At 37.1% G+C, this 25,588-nt stretch overlaps 1 protein-coding gene across 3 annotated transcripts in view; it reads right to left on the reverse strand.

Annotated features, from left to right (window-relative positions):
* The window catches only part of CDK14 (cyclin dependent kinase 14), a 335,682-nt gene that overhangs the window by 194,730 nt on the left and 115,364 nt on the right, over positions 1 to 25,588 (reverse strand). For all 3 annotated transcript variants that reach the window (XM_038173994.2, XM_021271226.4, XM_021271225.4), the window contains one exon: positions 2,629 to 2,723. In XM_038173994.2, the coding sequence (XP_038029922.2) occupies positions 2,629 to 2,723 (95 nt within the window). The remainder of the gene's footprint in view (positions 1 to 2,628; positions 2,724 to 25,588) is intronic.

Below are 25,588 nucleotides of genomic sequence, written 5' to 3' on the forward strand. Positions count from 1 at the left end.
TTCATCACTGCCATGTTTCCTTTCATAGGATATTCTGCTTGAAGCTTTTAACTTATTACTGTAATGCACTTTGCTATGAAAGGTGCTACATGAAATGAAATTTCATTCTACTCTTTCAGGGTCAATGCTGAAACTGAATACCTCTGATAACCTCAGAAGCATCATCAGTATTAATTTCCCAATGAAACTGTTATTGAACTATCTACCCAAAGTTTCCATTTGCTGAGAACTCTTGGATAACTAACTGTTCATCTCTACTTTAATTATGACATCTCAATCAAAAGATACAATCGAAATGGTCAATAGTAATTAATGGCAATAGTGTAACTGTTTCATGATGCAACTTTGTGAAGTAAATCAAATTCAAATCTTTTCAGGTTTGTTCAGCCTCAGTCCTTCAGAAATGCCCGCCACTACGTAATTTTAATTGCATGAGCATTTCTATTGATTTTGGTAGAAATCACTCATATTATTGAGCTAAGCCATGTACAGGTGTTTTAAAAGGCATTACAGACATAGAGCTCTATAACATCGATTACATAACTAGACTGAATATTTAACTAGCCAAAATTTGTAGATTTGAAGGGCAGCCTTATTTTTTGTCTCTTCATATTCATATAGCATCCTGAGAGCTCTCCGATCAAAAAAAAATAAAAATAAAAATCATTGTGATCATCCAATTAGAACTGTACCTGAACATGTATTAGAACATGCACACAATTTAGAACATTCTCAAGCATGAAACATTATCAGAGAGCATTACCTTTTTGATCAGCCCATAACTTTACATTACAGAACAATGAAAACAGACTTTTTTTAAGCAGCTCTGCCATCTCAAAGAATAGAGTAACCTACAATGTCATTAAGATTTGGCTGTTTAGAGAGAACAAAACAGCCTTCCCCTTCCTCCTGAACACTAATTTTCCAGACACTGCTCACCAGCCAAAATAGCATAATAATAAAGTACTACTTGAATCAGTTGCTAGAAACTGTTATTAAACAAGATCCTACCACAGTTTAAATTTCTACCATACATGACGGGAAAAAAAGGGTGTAGCACCAGAAGGGTTGATCCCAAAAGCACTATGTTTAAAAAACAAAGACCTAAGTGAATTCAAAAGAAATAACTGCTGATAGAAGTTCAGCGTGTGTCCATGTTGATGAAAGATGGCAACATGACATAACACATGGCTGGGAGTTAAGCATTTATACACATTACTACTGCATGAAAAATCCAGAAATTTGGTATTATGATAACAGGCAAAAACATCTATTTTCAGGAGTAACATGTTCTCATTTCTCAATGACTTCTGATGAATGCAATTAATACACTCAAAGATAAAAAGAAATGCAAATTGTATTCACATAAAGTTCTGCAAATAAGTCTACACTGACTGTTAAATAAAATTAGATATGAAAGCTTTTCCTATGCTAATTCAGTTTATAAATTAGAGGCAGAGGAATCACTTATTTTAAGAAAAAGAATTAGATTTGCATAATGTCCCTGTACCTGAGGTAAAACGTATGTAATGCATGCAACTGCTCTGCAGGCTTCTGTCACTGAATACTCATATTATTAAAATGTAGTATTTCTATGTAAGTAGACAGGCTGAATGGATTCTCCAGACAAGAAGTTCTGTGCACTATCATGTAAAAATTTAGGCATGCTCTCAAGAAACACACTCAAAAAAAATCCATCTGTCTGAAGTAGGGACATGCTAAGAGTAAATAGAATATTTCCTACTTTAAAAACCAAACTAGTAATTGCTGTACTTTATAAATGTGGAGCCTTACTGACTGCAACACAATAACAGATATTACACTGAAAAGCCAACCTTCTCTAAAGCCATTTGTTTCTTTTAAATTACATGTTCTTGGACCCATCTGTGAAAACTGGGAGGTTGATTGTGATACTTTATTGCATAATTCCACAGATAAATGCTGAAGTACTTCTACATAAATACCATATGTTTGTCTTAGGAAAACTAAAAAGATTAATTAGGAGTTCAAGCCCAAGACTTTGCAAAGTAATATTCTGAACACAATTAGATCATTATGCTGTATACTGTGTAAATTGAAGTTTTAATTAGTAGCTAAAATAATGAGTCATGGCAAAAAAAAAAAAATCCAAAAATTCTGAATTGCATGTCAGACTTTTTTTTTTTTTACTTACATTTCTTATAAAGAGACACCACGCATAAGCCAGTCACAACAAAAGCCATTTAAATTTGTCACATGCTTCTGATAAAGAATCTACCTGTTAAGAATTTTATTTTTTTTCTTCTTACCTACATTATCTTCACCTATTTTAAAATTGTCCATACCACATCTGTAAAGAAAATATTCTAATAAACAAACTGTACCTAGGAAGCAGAGTAATGAACCAATGTGAAGGTCCCTACAGAGTCCTAGCAGCCACTTCTCCAGCTCTGAATCAGGTCTAGTCCAGCCTGCCTTCTACTATTAGCACACTCCATTATAAAGCATCATCTCACATAGCTTCCACACTCCTAAAGAAAGTAGAGGGTTGTTTTGGCCTGATCCATAGATCACTGATGGTAAAGTGAACTTTTCCATAGAATTCAATGCAATCTGGAATATACACAGAATATTAGTTACTTTACTCACCACATATTCAAATACAAGTGTCAAGGTCTCCTTGGTGTGAATGATGTCATGAAGCAGCACAATGTTTGCATGTTTCAGTCCTTTCAAAAGAGAAGCTGTAAAGCAAGACATATATGTTATCTTAAAAAGGATCAAAATGTTTTATATTAATTAGCCTTTTTTTTTTTTTTTTTGGTGACTTGGATGATTATTTGACACCTGGGTTTCACAACCTGACAACCAGGAGTTGTATTTCATCTTCTACGTATATGGGCTTCTATTCAGTGCATTTCAAAATCATGTGTTCCTATTCAGTGTTTTTTTCTCCATCTTACTGGTTAAACTCAGCCTCCCCTAGAGGCAAAAATGAGCTGCGGCTACTAATGTCTCCCTTAGCAGCCTCCTCTAGGTGAATCAGTCATTAACTTCAGATCAACCAAACACCAAGTTTGCTTCTATACTCAAATATCATGCTTTTGTCTCAAATAAAAGTCACGTGTTTCTTTTTTCAAAACATCCTAACACAATAAAGCTGACTTCTAACCGAATTCTAAATCTACCCTATGAATGTCATTTTAAACAGTAATTTCCCTTTCTCATAAGAATAAAACACAGTTTGATGGAATCACTTCTGTTAGCTCACGAGAATAAGTAAATGGTGATTTCTCAGCATATATTTTTTTCTTTAATAGCATCAGCTCATGTTTTCAACCGACTGACAAAGATTTACCTGGTGAATTTCTAGATGATCTCCTTCACTAAATTTCTCTTGCATCAGAATGCATATTTAATGTTAATGCCATAATACTAATGTTCCACAAGTATGGAATATTTCAGCAATATATGTTGAAAAGCCATGTGCTGTTACCAACGTCATTCCCCCCACTGATGCCTTGTCACCTCCTTCATATATCTGAGCAGGACTATCACTCACAACAGCAAAGTAAATAATAGATACAAAGACATGCAAATGAGTGGCATATTTCAGAAGTGAATTACATGGAACTTTCTTCTGTCACCCTTATTCTTTTGTCAAAGAAAATAATGAATACCAAATGGCACCCCCAACCTCTAAGACAGCGTGTCTCTCTCCACTAATGTGCAAAATGGAAGTTAAGGAGCTTCCACAACACAATTACCCTTTGCTATCCTATTGAAGGTGCTCCATCAGACTGAGGTAACCCCAGGGGTCATCTAGCTTTGAATTAGGGTAAGTACATATCATATCTCATAATGTTTTTTAAGAGATCTGACAGGCTGATATCACTTGAGGAAGCAACACAATGGCAACAGAAATCTGACTTGATCGGTGTTTCTCTACAAGCAAAAATCCAAAGGGAGGTTACAGTAGGCGGAAAGTAGATAGCAAAGGGAAAGAAAGAAAGAAAGAAAAAAAGTATGCAGCAGATTCAAAGCAATATCCTGATCACAGATTTCCAAACCAGCACACGAGGCCCATGACCAGGATTAAGGTAACTCTTCAGCCTGGCTGAAGATGTGAGCAGAAATGCTTCAGATGAGCTTGCTTTGGGTTGCACTCCACAGCTCAGCACAAAGGAATCTTTCCTGTGCTTTGAATATATTGTTACTGAGCTGTAAATTTCCTATTGCAATTATTATTATCATTTTTAAACACTTGATCAGTACATCCTTAGTCATTATTAGCATTCCACAAATACAATAGAAGCTCCTAGTTCCCCCTCCCCCTCCCAGAAAAAAAGACATGCAATTTTCACATGATCCTCACATTAGGATTTGGAGATTTTCTTGGAGTAAAAGCTCAGAGAGATTTGAATTATTATTTTTTTAATGACAATTGTGAAAAAATGCTACTGAAAGAGGTATGGATACAGATAATTACAGCAATTATTCCAAAAGAAACCCTCTATCACAAATGAAGACTTTTAATCAGGGGGAAACCTGAGCAGAGTTCACTTACAGTAACTGAGCTTTTGCCAATTCTTTCTTCAAGTCTTGTCATCAAATGACCCTACATGCAGATAGGTTGTTATATACAAAACTGTCTTAGCAGAGCCTGTCAAACCATACCATAATAATATTTATGACCTATGTCAGCTTTTGCTGCTCAGTCCATCACCTCGGGCTTCTAATTCCTCTAGCTGGCCATTACTATGTTACTAAGATCTGTATATGGGTCATTAAAGCTTAAACAGTACATTGAAAGCAGCCTACCCTGAGGCCTTTGCAAATATTCTTTCCTATTCAGTCCCCTCCCCCTATTTTGCCTCTTATTTATTTTCTCTAATAACCAATTCTCTCCTTTCATAGCCTCAGTATTCAGTATCTGCTATATACCACAAGAACTACCAAACACCACCTGCGGGTTTGGATTTCTGACTTCTCCCTTAGTCCAAGCAAAATACAGTAAATAATACAGTACAGAAAGCAAAATCATAATTGCACTAATTTACAACGTGATAGCAATAGCAATTTCGTTGTAAATTTCCATTGTGACAAGTCAGTCCATTGTAACTCGTGGCAGTAACAAAATTATCTCCATGTACACATCTATCAGGATTACTACTGGAATGATCACCTGTCTTCATGAAAATGCTGACTTGTTGCTTAAAAAAAAGGAAAAAAGAAATAAAGAATAAAAGAAAGAAATCTGTCTGAAATAAGAAAGCTGTTTAATTTTCCATGAATTAGTTTAAAAACAAAATGGAATACCAACTGAAGATGCTTTGGTGTTTTTTTCAGAAACATCCTATTTCAGAACAAACGTCTAATACAATACTTGATTGGGCAACTTTTTGCTGGATAGGGACAGAACTTCGGATATACTCCACTAATTCAAAGACAAAACCCAGAAAGTCACATTGAAGAGAATGAAAAGCAGTCCAGGGTATCTATTGGCATCACTCTGAGACAAATCTGACTTCAACTTTGAAGCTACCAGTGCAGCTGCCACTGGAGATTCACGAGAATTCAGGTGCTGCTGTGCCTGATGTTACTCCTAGAACAAAACATTCTCCCACAGAAAGCCAGCTCAGTCCAGTGGTTATCACCCACAGATTTCACACAAAGATGTTTACTTTTAAGACAGAAAGAGTAAAACACGGGTGGAGAAGCATTACAAATCACACACGTGGGAACAATATACTAGTACTCTCTGTATCCTTAGCTCATATACTTAAAAACAGCATTATATAATGCTACTTTGATATTGCTGGCATTCGTTTTCTACCCTCTGTATTACATGTAAGATAAACAGATGGCAACATTTTTAATTCATTTCCCCAAAGAGTTTTGAGGAAGCACAGTAGCACATGATGCAAAAAAGCTTTTTTAAAACACTTTGGACAAAACATTGTATGAGTTTGAATGGACAGGTTCTTCTTCTGTCACTCATTTTTGTATATTCTCTTACAGTAAATTCAGGCAATAAAGAACAGGGTAGGGTAATTAGCAACATACTTCAATAATTAATGACATACAAGATGATCGTTTCTGAAACTTGTACAGAAGTTCATGACCTGAGCCACTAAAAGTACCAACACTCAGCACTTCTCCATCAAGGGCTAATAACTGTATTTGCATACCTAAAGGAAACACATTGTATTTGCCTGAATAACCATCACTGATTTATCCTCCAACAAGGGGATGCTCTCATCTATTATGAACTCCTGGCATGCTGCCTTATTGCCTGTGTTGGTCAAGGAGCTTTTTGCTGTTCCCAGATGATCTGGTTCCTAAAGTATGCTCCCTCCACAAGCAAGCCAATCCAGATGGACAGCAGCCAACTCTTACCCAAAACCTGAGTAGCATCAGTAAATCAGTGTTTTGCTCCCCACAGAGGTTAGAGCATCAGCTCAAGCCTGGCACTCCATTAACAAAACTTTGCAGCTTTTAGATTAGTCCTGACTTACCTGTAGAAGGTTTGGAGAGCAGGCAAGGATCAGCACAGCTCTCTTTGAAAACTGCTATTCCAATATGCCCATAATGTAGCATTTCAAAGCTGTATGCCAAATTCAACAGAAGTAGCTATTACTAACAACTTCCAAGCCTCATGCAGGAAGAACATTTCACCAGTGACACTAACAAAGATGGTACTTTCAGACATGGGGAGTACGGTGAGCTAGAGCGTTAATTATGGTATCTGGATCATTCTAGCACAATTAATTCATTCTTGCAATTCCTGGCTATCATCTTGTTCTCACGCTGTGAAAAATCGCAAGTCTCCACTGCAGACCTAGATAAAAGAATCTCTCAATTTTTCCACATCGTCTGGTATTTCAGTGGCCTTAAAACTTTTCACAACATTAACAGAAGAGCTCAACTCTCATGCTGCTCATATTTACCTTCATGTACAAATGCTGCTGATACTCTCTCACATTACCTATTATATCAGAAGGCTGTGATACTCACACTATTCTTCCACAAAGTATAACCATGAAAATGCTTGTTTTGCTCAGGATATGGTAGTTGTGGTGTCCTGTGGGGCTACCATACAGCAATGCTCACCATCTTGGCCAGCTCCCATGCTACTTCTTACACTCACTGCTCACCCTTTCTCACTAGCCTCATTATTACTCTCGGGGAACATTTCTCATTAGGAGAGTTTTACTCTTGAAGACAGCATATCATGGCAGTTTGCACCTATCTAGTATTGTTTACATAACAGTGGCATCTTTGCTGCCCTGTTTAATTTCTGAGGCACCATATCATGCAGATTCTAGTCAATAATACAAATTTGTGAGAGCAAGTAATTTGTTGTGTTTCAGAGCCAAACAAGATATCTGCAAAACTCTGTGGCTTGTCATATTCTGCAGACACAACGGTGCTCTCTGACAGAGTGCCAACTTCTTCTCATAAACAGTTGGGTTCAGTCTCTTAATTCTGAGCTCTCCTGGAAAGACATTTTTAGTGAGAAAACATTTGTAGCTTTTTGCTCATCAAGTCTTCAGAACAAATATACCCAAATGTGCCTTACTGCACGAACTATAGAAGTTTGCTTCCCTTCCCAGTAACTTATGTTTCCATCTACACATCTTTTACAGTATTATTTTTTTTAATTTGGCCTAGAAGCATAATGTCCCTTATGCTTCCCACACAGAGGGGCATTTTGTGTGCAAAAAGTTACTTTAAATTATAGTACAAGGACAGGAATTCGGCAGTCTTTGTTGGTTTTGCAGTAATAAATGTGCTGAAATTTCCTCCTCAGAAATGCAGTCCCCAAATCTACGCTTTGCTATTTTTGAGTTCACTCATCTGAGATAATTTACTAAGAGCAAATAGATGTATTTTCCTACAACCATGACATAATTCAATTCAGTGAAACCATACATCCCAGCTAAGACCACACTGACCACAGACTACCCATGTGCTCACCACAGGATACATTCTGCAAAGTGATCATTAGTTGTAATCCCAAGTAATTGATTTCAGAGCTGCACACCAATAAATGCACAGAATTAGACAGCTTCCACGTGAGCACGATGCAATAAAGGCATACAGATTACAGTTCTGCTTTGATGGATTTCTAGGAAGAAATTTCTTAACAAATTTCAAAAGAACCTGTGAGCCACAGGAAGAGCAAAAGCATAAGCAACAAACCTTTCCAACTGGTTATGATGTAGGCTTAGGTGAATTACCTTCTTTATAGCCAATTCCAACCTCATGACAGTCTCTGCCAGATTTAACAAATGTCCCTTATTCCCTTCTTCTAGTTTTCATTAAGTAAAAAAAAAAAAAAAATAAAGACAGTTTGGTCTGCTTGGATCACATTAGCTGTATCTACCTCCTCAGGCTGCAATTCAGTCTGACACATGAGTGGGCTGAACTTTTATCCTAGTACATTTTATTTGTGAAATTTCAACTTGCTGCTCTCCTACTTGAAAGTGCTGTATATTATTTAAACGAGAAATACAGAAAAAGAGCACGTGTAACAACAGAGGCACCTTTAGAGGATCTTCTCACTACAGCTGTAGTCGCCTAAGCAATAGGCAAGTCTCAAATGTGATGAAACCTCTTTGCCTATTGACCTGTAACAATGCATTGGAAAGGCTGATCAAATAAGCTCAGAAAAGCACTACAAAATATTATTCTAACAGATACACAGAAGACTGCTGCCATATGAAATGAACGTCTCTTTCATTATTTTCTAGATACAAATTTACACATTGTATATTGTTCCCAATGTTCTTTAGACACAAGTGCAGATGGAGGTTAAAAATAATGAGACATTATCCAATTAAAGCCAGACTATGGAAAAAGACTGTAATATGCTACTCATATCTTGGCGGAGCCAGTTATATCTTGCCTTCACTGTCCATTTCAGTATTCAAGAGGAGGAAACTGTGTAAACCAAAAATATGTCAGTGTATATAGAAAACAACACCACAATGTAGGCAAGCATGGGAGAGCAAGTGTCTATTGCCTTTTTATACACACAAATCATGACTGCTGTAGAAGCACAACCTACTAATAAAACTATCACTGTTTTATTATAAGCTATTGTTATTAGCCTTGGCGTTTTGCTGAATTTCAGACAGATTTCATACAAAAATCAATATTTTAGTACAACTTCTTTGGAAGTTTTCAATGTAAACCGTTCCCTGAGGGGGGAAAACCTCTAATGGAGTCAATACTCTGGCTTTTAAAAGAGAAATACACATTTTGGCATCTCCATGCAAACTCTCTAAAACTGGTCTGGTTATAAGCTTTTGAAATCTCCTCTTTGGGTCAGACTGACTCTATGTACATGCTTCTGTACGCTGTGCAGCTGACAGCATTCAACTATGCAATGGCCTGATTTGAACACACAGAAAAATGTTAAGAGCATGACTGTAGGAGGAGGAGGAGTAAGATTTTGGAAAAGATCCTTGTTTGTTAAGGGATAGAAGCTACCTGGACTCAGAGATGGACTGTGAATGACAGGAGGTGATACTGGGACACACAGCCAGGAGACCCAGAGTACCTCAGCAATGACACTGGAGCTGAGAACCAGCAGAGTGAAAGGCACAAGGAAGACATAAAAGGGGTTATGATCCACAGTATGAGGGGTTGTAATCCACAGTGAAAGCTAAGACTGCAGTGTACAGAGAAACAAAAGGACAACTGAACAGCCTATGCAGGCAAATGAAAGGGAGAGCACGTACACAGGACAGAAAATTTACAGAACACAGAGCATAGGATGGACGAACATCGGTGCTTAGGGGGAAGTAAACAAGACTGTGCAGACACTAGCACATATTCTCCATTTAAGCCCATATCATAACACAAGATTCCCATAGATTACCAACCCGCAGCTTTCAGCAGGAATCAATGGAAACACCTGACAGTTTTCTTCATTTCCGTCTAATTTCAGGCAACAGATAACAGCAACCTATCACAGCTACCAGCTGTTGTTTCAGTTCAAACAGGACACGTCTGTACAAGATCTACAGCTTTCAAAAATGCTATATGAAATGGGATTACAGACACAACATCACAAAATGAAATATGGATTTCCATTTGCTTTTTCAAAAGGTTAGAAAATTACATAAACAGAAATCTGAATTAAAATAAGCCACCCCAAGCTGAGAAAAAACATGTATATTGTGGCTTCTGTATACTGGCTACTTTGAGATAAGCTAGAGTAGGAGCTTTCAGCAGACAGCTGCTTCTTTAGCTATCTTGTATTTATCTTGCACTTTGACAACTTTAAGTTCACAGTCTAATTTATCCTGCAGTGACTGATTTGTGGGCTTGTACAGAATCACAGAATGGTTGGAGGCTAGAAGAGACCTCTGGAGGTCATCTGGTCCAACCCCCCTGCTAAAGCAAGGTCACCTAAAGCCACCACTTGTTCTCAGCTCCTTTCCTTTTTTTTTTTCTTCCCCTCCCACATACAGGATCAAGCGTGAAGTTGATCCAGCAACATGTCCAGCTTCAGTGGAAGGTTCAATGTTTGCTGCAGGACTTTGTCCATCCACTAGAGAAGCTGAAAAGTCCACAAGGATGAAGTCAGAACACAATCATCCTGACCTTTATTTACCTTTACCTCCACCTTTGGTTGAATATCACATTGAATCACTCAAGCTGAGACCATCATCATGGTCCTTATTTTCCAGACATGTCAGCTTCAAATCTTCATTCATGATCATCAGAACCAAGAAGTGGAGGCAATTACCACAGAATGCCAAGCAACCCTCTATGCTGTTATTATGCAATGCTATGCAAGCACTTTGAAAGTCAGTGAACATCTCAAAATCACCATTTAAAAGAACTCTCAACAAACAGGATGCTGGGAAGATGAACAAATATTTGATAACTAGTCAGAGCACAGTGATAAGTGGTCTAGAAAATCACAAAACCATCTGTGTTTTAGTAATGCACAGTAGGTGCATATAGCTAGAGCCACACATCAAGAACACAATTAAATTAATCGTACATCATCTGACACAGGCAGAGATCACACAGCAGGAGCAAATATGGTGCTATTGTGTAATTAAAGAATAGCGCTGTACAAACAGAGGGAGAGGGACCAAATTAAGTTTTCACAGATAGACTTAATTCCTACAACTTCTGAATGATTGACTTTTAGTTGTCATAAAGATCTGCTGCTATACAATACACCTGCAATTTTAGTATTACACATTCTAATTAACTGAGTACCAATACTGAAATTCTTGCACTGCTTAAGTCAATATGAGCTTTGTTACTCATTCTTCCCAATGAAGAGTACAAGAAATCACTTAACTGTATATACCCACAATGAACGATTATTATTTTTTTTTAAGAAAGATAGAAGATAGGAGATAGGAGTCCTATGGAAGTATTTAATTGCATTGATGTGAAACCCAGTTGCCCACCAGCATATTTTATCCACTACTAACAAATGAGGAATGCTACAGAAAAACTATTTGTTAAAAAAAAAAAAAAAACGCTTTTGCTATATTTCTCAGTGGAGCATTTCCTCCAGCAAAAACACAGCACAAAAAGAAGACAGAATTCCTTTTGTCAGCATATACTTTAGGCTGCAGGAAAAAAAGGCTAGTGGCATATGTCTTGCAATTTTTTGAAAAGAGAGCGAGACAGAAGACTTTAAAGGATCATGTCAATTTTCTTTTTCTGGGTGGGTGAGGCTCAACATGCCTCTTCACTTACAACTGGAAAATTACACTGGAATGAACATGGCATTACTTTGTCTCTTGTGGGATGATTTAAAGATTAAAGAAAGGCAGTAAGAAGCTAGAAAATACTTATTTTTACAAATATTTTAACAAACAATCAATCACAGTGAAGATAAGGCATACTGTTCTGCAACTGAAAGGAGAATAACATAGAGTGGGTATACGAAACGAACAAAGATTTCCTAATACAAAGATTTCCTAATATAGTGAATGAAATCCAGTCAGCATAATTTACAATAAAAAGCAACTCCAAATAATGAACTGTGGGGCTTTTAAGCATAATTACAATATGAATAATATCTGGAACATTTAAAAACATTTTTTAAGGACAGGAAATAAAGCACATCAAGGCTCTATCAGAAACTACTACAGAAACTACTAGGATGCTGTACCACCAACAGCAAAGCATTTTGGTGCCAACACTGGTCGTCATCAACTTAGGAATCATACCATCTGAAAATACAGCTTAAGCATTTTTTCACATCTAAAGGACCTATCAGCTTACAAAGAATTTATGTGCTGTCCTCCTTCAGTCTTTGTTCTGGATATTCTCTTCTCTCTCATCTCAAGAGTAATTGTCATTTAGTCTTGCAATTCACAGCATCCACCATCAATTTAATTGAATTTAAGGTATAAGTGATTGGGAAGAAACAGAAAACCATAAACAGACCCACAGGACTTTTGTTTTATTCACACTGGAATACAACTGAATCTAAACCAGGAAGACTGCAAATTTTGCAAATTTACATTTAAAACCTTGTGGACAATGTTCAACTTTTTAATGGACATAAAATCTCTTTAAGCAAAAGCTGGTAAGTACTGTATGTTACTTTAAAAAGCAGCTGGCCCTCAGAGGAAGCAAGAGAGGTGTTAGAACAGAAAAGAAGGGCTGAAGGAATGTCTCAGCTTCATAAAGCTGACAGCCACAGCTGATAGTGACAGGGTGATGAGGAAGTTAAGTGATGCTAACAAGACCTAGCTGAGGTAAGCTAGACATTTCCACCCTCCTTCTTTTGCCAAAAACATTCCCATAATTTTCAAGTATAGATTCTGATTTACTTACATGGATGCATGATACCAACCAAACTATGGATCTAAATCCATATTGGAAGTCATTCTGAGCAACCACATAATTAAAACACACCCAAGAAATGTGAGAAAATACATTAAGAAATCTGCCAGAGTAACCCATTAACACCACAGGTGGTAAGAAATTATATATCTTTTTTAAAAGGCCAACTCAACAACCAACAGCTTGTCTGTCTACTACATGCAGATATAAAACATCGCTTCCCAGCCCTCTTGAAAATGTACTCAGTTCTTCCATCCTGTTGTGTCATGCATCAATTATAATTACGGCAATTTACTGTTTACTTTTCCAGATAAGACTCTTTTTATAGAATCATAGTAATTAACGATGACAGTAGCAAAACTGATAGCACTGCCTCTTAAAGTACCAGTACCTGTAAGACAACACTATTACCTTGCCAAACTTTAATCAAATGTCCTGATCTTTTACAGTTTGTGTCTAGCAGTGTTTGTTCCAGTCAAAACAGGTCATTCTTTTCCAAGAAAGGACTTGAGAACAAAAGTGCTCTTTAATGATGGTGACCTTTTCTTCAAACAGTTCTCAGATCTCATGCATTGAAAGGCGGCCTTCAAAAGCTACACTTCAGGTCAAGGACATGCTTTTTCTTGTTTCTTGAAAATCTGTCCAGTCTGTCAAAGTTTATATCTGGTCAGTGGAAAATTCTACTTCAAGGCTGCACTTTAACAGCTAAAATCTCCTGAAGAATCCACCCTCCCTGAGCACACTTAAACATTCAGACATTTGGCAGAAGCAAAAGAATTTTGAGCCAACAAGTCTGGAATCAAATGTCAGCTATAGAGGGGACCATGTTAGCAATAAAACTTCTTTGACAGTTCCCCCAAAATAACAAACCCAAACCTGTTCTTGGATGAACACGTTTCCAAGTCCCTTGCATCATTTCTGCTCCCCTCTCACTCTTTATCAATGCTAATGACAAAAAGGCTGGGAACTGCTGTCCCTGTCCAAGAAGAATCCCCATCACAATCCTACAGGCTCCTGGCTGAGGTCACTGACTCTTTCTATCCTCCAATTACACCTAGTGCTTTTTAGAATGGCTTCTATAATTTGCATTTTTCCAGACCTATTGTTTTAGCAGTAATCTTTCTCTTCCTGCAATTCTCATACCGCTGTCCATTCTTAACCAGCAGCTTTTGACATCATTTTTCTCCCAGTTCTCCTCTCTATCACTGCCCAGCTCTGGACAGCGCTAGGCATCGCAATGAGGCAGCCTTCCTCTTCCAGGCTGCTACAGCACAGCAGAGAGGGGACCACGGAGGGTAAAGTGAAGACTGGAGGGAAAACAGGAAAAAAAATGCATGGATAATTCATACAGAGTTTTTAACTCTGTCAATATCAGTAAAGAAAAAAAAAAAAAAAAGTGGGTGGATTTTTTGACACTTCTGGAATGAAATATGCCACTTGAAAAGTCCCCTTGTGAAACTGACTGAAGCTCCATCCATAAACTCAGGAGAAGAAAACAAACCAAAAACCTAGTGTTTAGGTCTAGGTCCATTATCCCACAGAGTACACGTTCCCTGAGATAAACACAATTTTTTTAATGGGTCTCTTAATTTTTCCTAGTTGTTATTGTGGCTAACACAAAAGTGACCTGCTAACCAAAAACATGAGACATGAAGGTCTCCTAGCTGAATCTAGAAGACCTACAATATTCTTCTGTAAGAAGAATCTAGAAGACCTACTGCATTCTTCTGTAACTCCATTTTCAGTTAGAAGGACTAAAGCAAATAAAATACTAATAGCTTGTGTGAGTGAATCAATAGGCATAACTATAACTGATGAGCTCCCCTTTATTGACAAAACTCAAGTGAGGAAGAAATGAAATTTTAGCTTCTAATCCAATTTGATCAAACACAGATTGAACTAGATCATCTAGTGTACCGATATATAGCCAAAATTGGAGCTAAGCATCATCTTACAAATCTGTCAGTATGGCATGGTCAAAGACAAGACCCCTATCCTCCTACCAACTGAGCCCAAAAGGTATTTAACACAGACACGAAGCTCCTCAATGCTTTGCAATGGCACAACAGAATTTGAATGTTTCTGGTCTAACAAAATATTATGCATATAAGACCAAGGTCCAGGAATATTTGAAGCACTTTCTGAAACTTTGGAACTCTCTGGAACACATGTTGCTTTAAGCTTGCTCTTGAAGCAAGTTTATTTGAAACAGGATTTTGAGATACCACACAAGGTCAAACACGTTCTTAGCCTACACAGCTACAGCGAGAACACCTTAATATGCAAGAAAACACAGCTCAAGAAGTATTATTGAGTCCTTGCAGCTCTTTGCTAGTGATTTGCTGCTCATCACCTCCTGTGAGTAAATCAAAGAATGACTTCAACAAAGCCTCCAAATTTTCAGGGCCAAGTGTCTCCATCAAGGGAACACAGTCTAATCTGAAAAAATTCACAGGAATTAGGACAGAAACAAGTACCAATATATGCTAATTAATTTCTTTATCAGCATGGCTAATTAGTGTGTATGCTACTTCAGGCACTTCTTAACAATAAACTCATCTTTGAAGGAACTTACTAAATGAGGAATACCAAAGCCCTTTTCCAACACATGCCAGAAAGTTTTGGCTAAAAACCAAGAACTGATTACATCCAAAAGTCTAAGAGCACATTCCAGTTCAGACATGCACATTAAAACAGTGGCAGCCAAAGTGCTAACACTTGCAATGCTAAACATCCTCCCTAAATTCCCACCTCGGTTCAATATTTCAAGCAGGACCAGCCCCACGAAAGCAGAACAAAAATATTCCCCAACAGAAAAAGGAAAGATCAGTCGATGGAACAGGCATGGGAACACCACTCATTTATATCTAATTAGAGCTCGGCAACCCAGTGATGACAGATCACAGACTTCAGCAGGCCCATCAAAATGCCTCTCCCCCAGCTGGCTAGGATGCTTATATATGACAACTCGATAACATTTGAAACAAACAGGCAAGATCTCCACAGATAAACAAACCTGGTCTGAAGCAGTAAAACACATTTCTTTCCCAAAGCTCTGTGTGACTGCAATAAGCTACCTGCAAAATGTTAAGAACTACCACTTATTTGAGAAGAAATTATAGCTGGGAACCTGTACCTTCAAGGTATCTTTAACCTTAACATCACAATGGGTGCTACACAGCATAGTAACTGGTGGTGTCATTGCCATGAGAAAGTGTGTGATTATCTGAGGGTTTATTTTCAATATTTGGTCAGGCTTTAATAAGTACTGTTAATAAAACCTTGTTCTTTGGTATAGTTTGGCTTTCATTTAATTCAAGGAACTTTTAGGAACTTGTTTACATAATTCTCAAAGATGTTGATTTGTAATTCTGTCACTGATTTTACAAGGTTAATGACCGCTGTAATCAAACGAATGAGAAACTGAACTACTTTAATTTTATGCACTTCAGTCAGCCATAAAAACAGCATACTCTGCAGAGAACTTGGGCATATGAAATATGAAACATGGAGGGGAAAAAAAAACACCTTTTTGGTGACAACTTTAGAAGAATGTACAGAAAACAATTAACTCCTATTCATGACAAGCCATGTTACACTTAGAATCAGAAGCATTTTGAAACCTAAAATCCTAAAACCAGAGATTAAGGCAATCCCCTAGATACATCTGAGAATGCTACATATAATACTATATGGGTATAATTTCAAATTTTTTTTAAAAAGGGGGGAGTGTGGGGGAGGAATAAAAGCTCACACCGTGATAATGAAGGCTCAGAACTATAGTTTATTTTTTTAGGAGCATATCTATTATTCATTCATTTAATTTAGACCTAACTTTTTTTTTTTTTTTTTTTTTTTTTTTTTTTTAGTTTAAACCTCAAGCTTTCAGTAACTTTATTTTCAAAAATAAAAATAAAAAAAAATGAATTTAATTAGAGCTAAATAGCAATGATAATGGAAGCTCCAAGTCCTTTACTCTAAAAATATATATATAGTCTTAATCAATCTGTCTAAAAGAAAGCCAATTAAAACTTGAAAATGCCACAAAACTTGTTAAAAGTTGCATATCACTTCATATCTTACCTTCATCATTTTTTTAATTCAGTTAGTTGACATCCATTAGCAAGTAAAAGGCTGGATGTCATCTTACTCCTTTTTAAGGTCAAATAATCTGAAGTTGCAATAATTATATCTCAAATTTGTTTGTGGAACTAAAGGTTTGGATATCTAAACTTCAAGGAAGAGCTTGATTTACCAGAAACAGAAGTTTGTTCTAGAGAAAGGAAGGGAGGGAGGAAATTTATTTAATTATGTATTTATTTTTTTAAGGTCCGGAGGTTTCCTTCTACTTCAAGGAGGTTAGAAGTTGCTTCACACTCTTGAACTCTGATTGGGGGCTATTTACATTCAAAGAAATGAATTATTTGAATGTGACATTCTAATTTCTGTCCACAGCCATAAAAAAGGATGGAGGACATAAATGCACGGGCTCGTGGGGAGATGGGAAGGTTATTAATGCAACTCATAAACCTCTTGGACCACTGGCCAGAAATCTGACAGAAAGGTGTTAAGAAAGTCGCAAACCCATTATCCACAGGCATATACTCTTACAGGTTATTTAGTTTGACCTCCTCAATAGAAGGAGCAATTTTCAAGCTCATAAATTTTTACTGAGCATATTTTTAGAAAGACATCTATCCTCTTGCAACAAGCCAGGCATGAAAGTGCCCCATCCACGTTTGGTAGAATAGAAAGTTCATCTAATCCCACCATTAATCTAATACCTTGACCAAAGCCTGTTTAATCAGACTTTGAATAGAGAATATGCATTGCTCCAAAATCTTTTCTTTGGCATTTATACAGATATGTGCTTATTTGTGCAAGGAAGGCTGAGAGACAGTGGCATACAGACACACATCAATACCTATCACTTGAATTTTACTTGTGAACTGCTGCTACAAGCCTTAGTTTCTCCACTGACAAGCAAAATAATTCATTTTTGATTATGCAAATAGTCCTCTGCTTTGTGAATAGGGCCTCAAGTGATTCAAATGTTAATTCTGCTAGAAGTCTTGATGCAAAGCCAGCATTTCAACCATGTCAGTTTTATAACCAAGACTTTCTGACAAACACAGAATTGCAAATTGAAAAATATCTTGTAGGATCACAAGCACATTGAGATAAAGTAACGTGGAAAAGTGTGAAAGTTCTTAACAAGATTTTGTTAATGGGTCTACGACCTGCTGGGTTTGCATTAAGTTACACATCCCTTCAGTAACTGACAGTTTCCTAATGGCAGTAACGTAGCACTGCTATGCTGTGAAAAGCCAAACCGAAATAACAAAAGAGAGATTTTATCTTGTCCAGCGTTTCATGTGCTAAATGTTCAGGGTTCCTGTTTTCACATTTTTTAATAAAACCCTCACACAATCCAGTGTATGTTCTTATGAAAACATTCTTGTATTAAGCACATTTTGAGACTTCACAGCATACAAAAGAGCAAGTGTATTGCTCCTGGATTCCAAACAAGTAGAGGGAAAGGAAGTGAGTGTGAGAGCTTTAGTTTGAGGGTGAAATGTTCAAGAAGTATTGTATATTAATTTTTCTTTAGTTATAAAAGTTCAGAAATATTTGGACCACGGAAAAAGTGATCCATTTGAACCGCATCCAAACTAGAACTTCAACATTGACCTAATGGTTTTTCCTTTTACTTTGAAAGTATTATTTTATTTTATTTATTTCAGTGTGTTATCAAAGTAACTTGGGTTACTTTGTCCTCTCAAATTTTAGGAGATATGAGGGAAGAGAGTATGTTTCCAGATGGAAGCCAGCCATACCAGCCCTGTTATCACTCTGTCTGTGCAACCAGCATGGAGGTACACCATTCCTGCCACCCTTGTGACCTTCTTGATTGCTTCTGCTCAGGGAAAAACAAGTGATAAATGAGACTAAATAAAGCCCAAGGATATTTAATTACCTGACCTGTACAGCTAAGATGGGCTTTACAAACATAACTCTCAGTTTAAGTTTAATAGGCAGTTTAATAGATGGAAAAGGGTCTTAGGAACCTTCCCTGTGAGGTTCTGAGCAAAAAAAGCTACATGCATAAGTTATCTCACATTGATGGTGCAAGTTTTGAGCATCTTTTTAAGGTAAAATCCACATCAGCTCTACTCGCATTAACCCCTTCCTAACATCCCAAAGTAACAGGTAAAGAAAATTTGTCAGTACCACTTCATCATGCAAATCTGAACCAAGCTTCACCAAAGAAGGACAAACAGTCTGTATCAGATCAGAACTGATAAAATCACCAAGTTCAGCTAATATATCCTCATTTACAAGGCTTCCTCCATTCATTATGTTCTCATTTCTATTTTCACTTAGCTCCAGATAAATCTGCTGGCAGCTGAGAAGCTGTTGAAGTTTGTGCCAAGTGGACCAGACCTTAAAAATTCACAAACTACACAGTTACAGATTCCACAGCTGTAGAATATATCCCACACTGATAACTTCTAGACACCACTACCATGGCTTGTATTTTAATAAACGGGTCAGAAGTGGAAGGTCATGATATCCTATTACCAGTCTCTGAACCATACAGATCCTCTTCATCTCAGAAAAAAAAAAAGGGGGGGGGGAGAGATAAATTATCAGCTTCTTTTTTTAATATTGCTTATTCAGGAGGAACATTCCCAAGTAAAATAATGTGGATATTCATTTTCATTGCTTTGAAGACGACAGTGAAGGTCAATTTCTAATTTTGTAATTCTGCTCTCTTCATATTGATTATGAAGCCCAAAAGCAGTAACTTCACCATAGCTGCAAGTATAGATCCCTTTATGAAGCATGTATTTCAACTCCATATAATTCCTGAATGATAAATCTCCACAAGAACAACAACTAGAAAATTGAACTAAGATGTTTGCACAGTCTTCAGCTTATGGGAAAATATGAGGGAGGAAAAAAGACCAGTGCTATCTCCCTGAGGCAGGGCCTGACCCAGTCATCTGAGCCTACAGCAAAAAAAAAAAAAAAAAAAAAAAAGAGCAGCCTTTGAAGAAACTAGGAAAACAAAAACAAGGTAGAAAAAAGTTTTTTTTTTTCTCTCCTGTATAACTTCAATTTAAGATATATTTGCTAACACTTCTTCATTGTTTTGATTATAATTGATGTTTTTCTTCCCATAAGAAAGGCTTTTCATTGAGTATAGTGGCTGCTTCTGTATCTTGTGATAGCACAAAGATCCAGGCTACTGAAAATATTTCCAAAATTTCCAAAGTATTTCAAAGTTTATAAACAATTCATGATTACAGTCTTAAGCAAAGTATGGTGATCTAAATGGAATATTTTACCTTACTGGAATCGTTTACTTCCCTGAATATATGACATTTGAGGAAAAATTGAGTAATTATCAGAAAATAAGGGAATAAAAGGCAGCAAGGCAAAAATACTGCAGTAGCCTTCTCTCTGTTTCAGGCTTCCTGTCTTCTCAGTTAGCAAGCTTCTCCTTAAGGCATGACCACATCATTTAATAATAAATATCCTTCACCCTTTGATAGCGAGTGATTTATACAGATATTAAGACCAAATAGTGTCTTGTGTCTTGAAAGGGACTAATAATGGTGCTTAATTTCAGCAGCTGTTTATAAAGAAGTTAGAAATTCGTAATAAACTACTTAGGTTTTTCTTAAAAGAAAAAAAAAATAGTTATGATGGAGACAAAAGCATTGAAAAGAAAGGTATGACTTGATTCAGAAGTTTGTTGTCATGTCTAAATAACCAGAACAGTTTCATAATTTCTGAATAAATGACTCACATCAGAATAATAAGGATAATTCATTCATGAACTTTCTGTGACAAAAACAAACAAACAAAAAAAACCTTCTGATGTTCTGATAACTTCACGAATGAAGACTGTGGTCAGTAGCCAATTGTCTTAAACACAACTTTCTGATGGAAATGGATATCTTTCATTGGAAACTTTTGTCTAGATTTGGATACACACCTAAATCACCTTAAACATTCAATGCATTGATCAAAGCCAGCATACAGCTCTTCACAAAGGATTTGGTTGTTTGGTGCATGGTGTTAATCAGCTTACTACGTCAGGTCTTAAAGACATACAAGAGACACGCATGCACGTATATGCACCTACATTCCTATCCATACATATAGTGATGTATTTCTCCTGCGGGAGAGGTTTAACACACCAGGAGACTACACAACCTTCTCATATCTGTATTTTTCATTTGCCCAAACTTGAAAACACTTCTGCTGACATACAAAAGGCATCTACTAGTTTAATATTCACAAACAACTAAGGAGATAAATAAGGCTAACTGAACTGGTTCAAATGCGGAATTGCCATCTTGCTCTGATACTTTTGAAATTCAGGACACGGCAGCAGAAAAATATACACAAAACACTCAAAGATCTTAACAAAGACAAACGTATTTGTGCAGATTTAAAGTTACTTTAATCACAAGGCTAAACAGCACTGCTGCTGTGATTATTCCTTTCAGGAAAAGTCAACAAAGAAAAAACAGGCGGAGGAAAACTGGCTACGCTTAGGAGACATTTCTTTGCTTCAACACCAGCTGGTATCACAGTCCTGTTTCACCAGGTGACCGTAGAAGGTATTGGCACTTGGAAGGCATCTCCCTGAAGGTCTCTAACCAATTGAAGCAGAGATTCCATCACTTGGTACCATTTCCATACATATTAACAACCAGCTCATATTTGTATCCCTTGTATAAATCACTCCAAGTCACAGGGTAAAAGCCAATACTCTGAGCAGAATTAACTTGTGCTCTACATTTTATGGTGGTATTGTATGCTATAAAAAGAGGTTAAATTTGCATATAATATAAAAAGACTGACCCTCACCAACTTTCACTTAAACAAGAAAGCCATGAGAGCTGCACAAGGTGTGATTTATAGTTATGTGCTAGAGATAGTTGTATATAAAGAAAGGTTTGCCCCTCTCCATTTACCTGCCATATTCTGTATTTGTCACCTTTTTCTACCCTTTTTGTCATACAAGAACAGAAGACCGGGCAAATCTGTAAGGCAACAGTTCTAAATCATGCATAAAAGTTGGAAGAGAAGAAATTGACTTTCTGTGCAGAAGAAACTTTTGCTCAAAGCAGAATGCTCCAGCTGGGTCAAGGCAGAGAACCATGAAGCTCAGGTGAAGCCAGCACTACAGGCAGATGGCCTTTCTGAGGAGAGTTAGGCAGATACTCAATGGCATTGCTGAACTAAAGGATTTGTAACCTTCTAGTGCTGGAATTAGCAGCAGAGCCCTTATCCAACATCTTCCACGTGAATACTGACACACAGATATCTCCTTGAATGGAAGTAGGGCAGAGTACAAAAGGTCTACTAACTGATAACAGGCATTAGGGATCCAAGTGGTGAAGTGATGATATCAAAAATAATAATAATAATTCCTCAAAGTACTACCATGTTCTTTTCTTTCTTGACCTGTGCCCAAGAAAGAAAGGTAGAAGAAGGTCACAGCTCGTACTTCAGAAGTACAGAATGAAGATGCAACTGATACAGCTATGCTCAGCCTCAGCAGACTACAGATAAATTACGGGGAGACATACAATTACTCTGTGGTAGCTGGGTAATTTGGAATTTTCATTTGTACTTTTCAGAAAAGCATGACAGATTTCCCACATGATAGGAGTTTGTAAAAGGGTTTAATGTTTATATCACGATTCCCAAAAGGAAACATCATGATTTATATCGCATTTATGTAATTCCAGCTCTCCTGAAGGATTCATAATTGTGTGACACTAACATGTTACAAGGTAGAAGAAAAGGGAAAGGGGGAAAAAAAAAAAAAAAAAGTTATGTTCAGCCAATGAATAGCAAGGAACAAAGAAAGAAGTAGGACAGACATTCAATCTCTACCACTTCTAAGCACCCTACAGACAGTAGCTTTCATTCAGTACACCAGAAAGGAGTAAGGAACACAGCACAATTTGGACATGCTGAAATGCCATGCAAAACAGCATCACCATAACCACTTGCACTGCATCTGAATGGGACTGGCAAACTAACAGCTCTCCCACATTCGTCTGAGACGAGCAGAAGTTCACCTGTTTAAGCCAGTCAGTCCAACTGCTTTTTAAGAAAAGAAAATGAATATTGTCAGGGGAAAAAAAAAAAAAAAAAAAAAAAAAAAAGGCAAGAAAAATAGCTGCAAGTCAGGGCTAGAGAGATCAGCAGGGGGGAAAGTGGAATCAAGATGAATGCTCTTGCTGCCTTGCAGACCCACATAGCAGAGGATTCAACATGTTTCTCTCACACCTAAGCAAATGCACACAAATTCACATGCAGAAAAATGCACAAATGAAGCATGGTTAAAAAATAGACTGTCCAGTCAAAAAAGCTCAAAAAATTAAAGGTCACTTTTCTATCATCAAGGTTCAATAAGAAAGAACATACACTTCCCTACAGCACTGAAATAGTATTTATTAATAAGTACTATACAAAAGTCTTGGGAATTTAAAAATCTGACTCAATTCCATGAGAAGGAACCCAGGAACATCCTTTTCCAAATGGATTGACATTTTTGAAGCCCAGATCATCTTTATTCGGAAATCTTGTATTCCTCTTTGAGGCAGTATAAACTGTGGGTAAGGCTGCAGGATGTCCGTAACACTCAGAGACCAGACAGAAAAATTATAATTTCTGTAGTTTCTTTCCCCTGAATACTTCTTGACCTTAAATATCCAGTGACAAAGTGTCCCAGAGGTTTTTGGCTTGTGCATTTTATTTTTAACAACAAAGAAAAACAAAGCTGTTATGACTACAAGCCGCAATGGCTTTGAGGGGACTTTACAGCTAATTGAGCTCTAGCTATTTAGCCTGCAGTAGACACCAGCTTTGCCAGCTCTCTAGGCAATGAAAAAGTTCCCTGAGCTACAGCCAAGCTACTGTCCTTTTTTTTTTTTTTTTTTTTTTTTTTTTTTTTTTTTTTACTTCAGAACTCCAAATCAATACAGCTTCTAGGGAGACTGAACTCATCCTCAGACTCTAAAAACAAAGATGCAAAAATCCTATCATGACTCACGTGACGTGAATGCTTAGAATAGTTACATCTTCATAATCTTAAACATAATTTCATAAAGTTCCCCGAGGCTTGCTGAGCCAGACATAGATGAAGCTTTAAGGCATTTCAGTTACAGACATTGAAATTTCTTGACTGGACTTCATGAAGGAAATCTGAAAGTCCTTCAAATTCCTATCACTCAAAAGAAAGCAGCTGTCAAGTTTCCTTAATAAAAATAAATTAAAAGCAAATAATTACTACAGGAAAGAAATAATAGTTCTTTGTTGCTGTTGTTTTGTTTGTTTTGTTTGTGTGTTTTTAGGGGGGTTGAGTTGTGTTTTTTTTTATGAAGATGATCTAACAAAAAAAAAATATTCTTTACTGGCAGATAAAAACTGGATTCCAATTCCAATATTCATGTCTACCTCCTAGCAGTAGCTTGACCAATGACCCCCCCTAAAAATACACAGATATTGTTTCACTGTGTCCTTGTCCTAAAGAATGGAAACTTCCAGACCTACTCTGGTACTATGAATGGCTTATCACCATCAATCATCTAACTAGTGCCATGAGGTCACTTGTTGACTTGAATTTGTAAAGATTATTATGCTACGTATCAGTCCAAAATCACTAAGCTGGGATGTGTGCTATAACTCACCTACTGTTTTAAGGTAATATTTCAATATGAAGTCACAAGAATAAATGTCTACTGAGGAGAAATATAATTTTCTGCAGCACTTCCTTAGATGGTATGGGTAGAGACCATGCTATTTCTCTTGGATAATCTAAAAACTTGGATGCTTACATCACTTGCAGCATTGTGGCTATGAAGCAGTATTTACCATTGTGCACCTATGAGGAGTACTGTGTAATAAATCTCACAGTCACTTACGTTAAGTCTCTCTTGGCAAATTGCAGATCTTCCCTGTAATTTTCTCTTAGCAGTTACTCTGCATCAATTTTCTGCAGATAAAAGTTTTGTGAAGATTTATACCCTCCAGCCAGCCAACTTTAGACTGAGAGGCCTCAGACAAGCTCCCAAATTCAGGAAGTCTGTTGATCTGGGAGGACTTGGACTTTCCAGAAGACCCTTTAGGTTTTCATTTTTTGTTCAGGAGGAGGCTCTTTGGGGGGTCCTTTATAAGGGAAGATGGCCTAATAGATCTTCTGACAAGAATGATAACTGTGTGTCCTTATTTTCTTGTCTGAGGATGAAGTGAGATTTTACAGATAGTATACAAAAATATAGATTTGTATTCTTTCTGAAGAAAAACTTCATATTGTATACTTTAAATTTTAAAATTGTAACATAGCCATTCTTGAAACTTTTGATGTGATCCTTAAGGGTCCCTTCCAACTCAGGATATTCTATGATTCTATATCAACAATTCCCAAACAGGTTTACTGTGAAGAGGACAGGTAAAAAGATGTAGAGCACAGAAGGGAAGACAACAGAAAGATCTTCACAGGGCTAGAAGCTTACCTCACTTTTTGCTCTTTTATAAGAACTGCCCTACTCAGCAGTGTTTCAGTACCAGCAGTGCAGCTGCCTCCTGTCTTCCTCCCTCATACAACACAGAGGTAAGGATGGAAGAGACCTGAAACTCTGAAGATGTTTTGTGGCCAAGAATTAAGCATCTCTCCACCCCTGCTCTGCACCAGCAAACAAATGCATTAAGTTTTCCCCCACACGTCACAAACATATTC

Source organism: Anas platyrhynchos, chromosome 2 (genome assembly GCF_047663525.1).
Source record: "Anas platyrhynchos isolate ZD024472 breed Pekin duck chromosome 2, IASCAAS_PekinDuck_T2T, whole genome shotgun sequence".
NCBI lineage: Eukaryota > Metazoa > Chordata > Aves > Anseriformes > Anatidae > Anas > Anas platyrhynchos.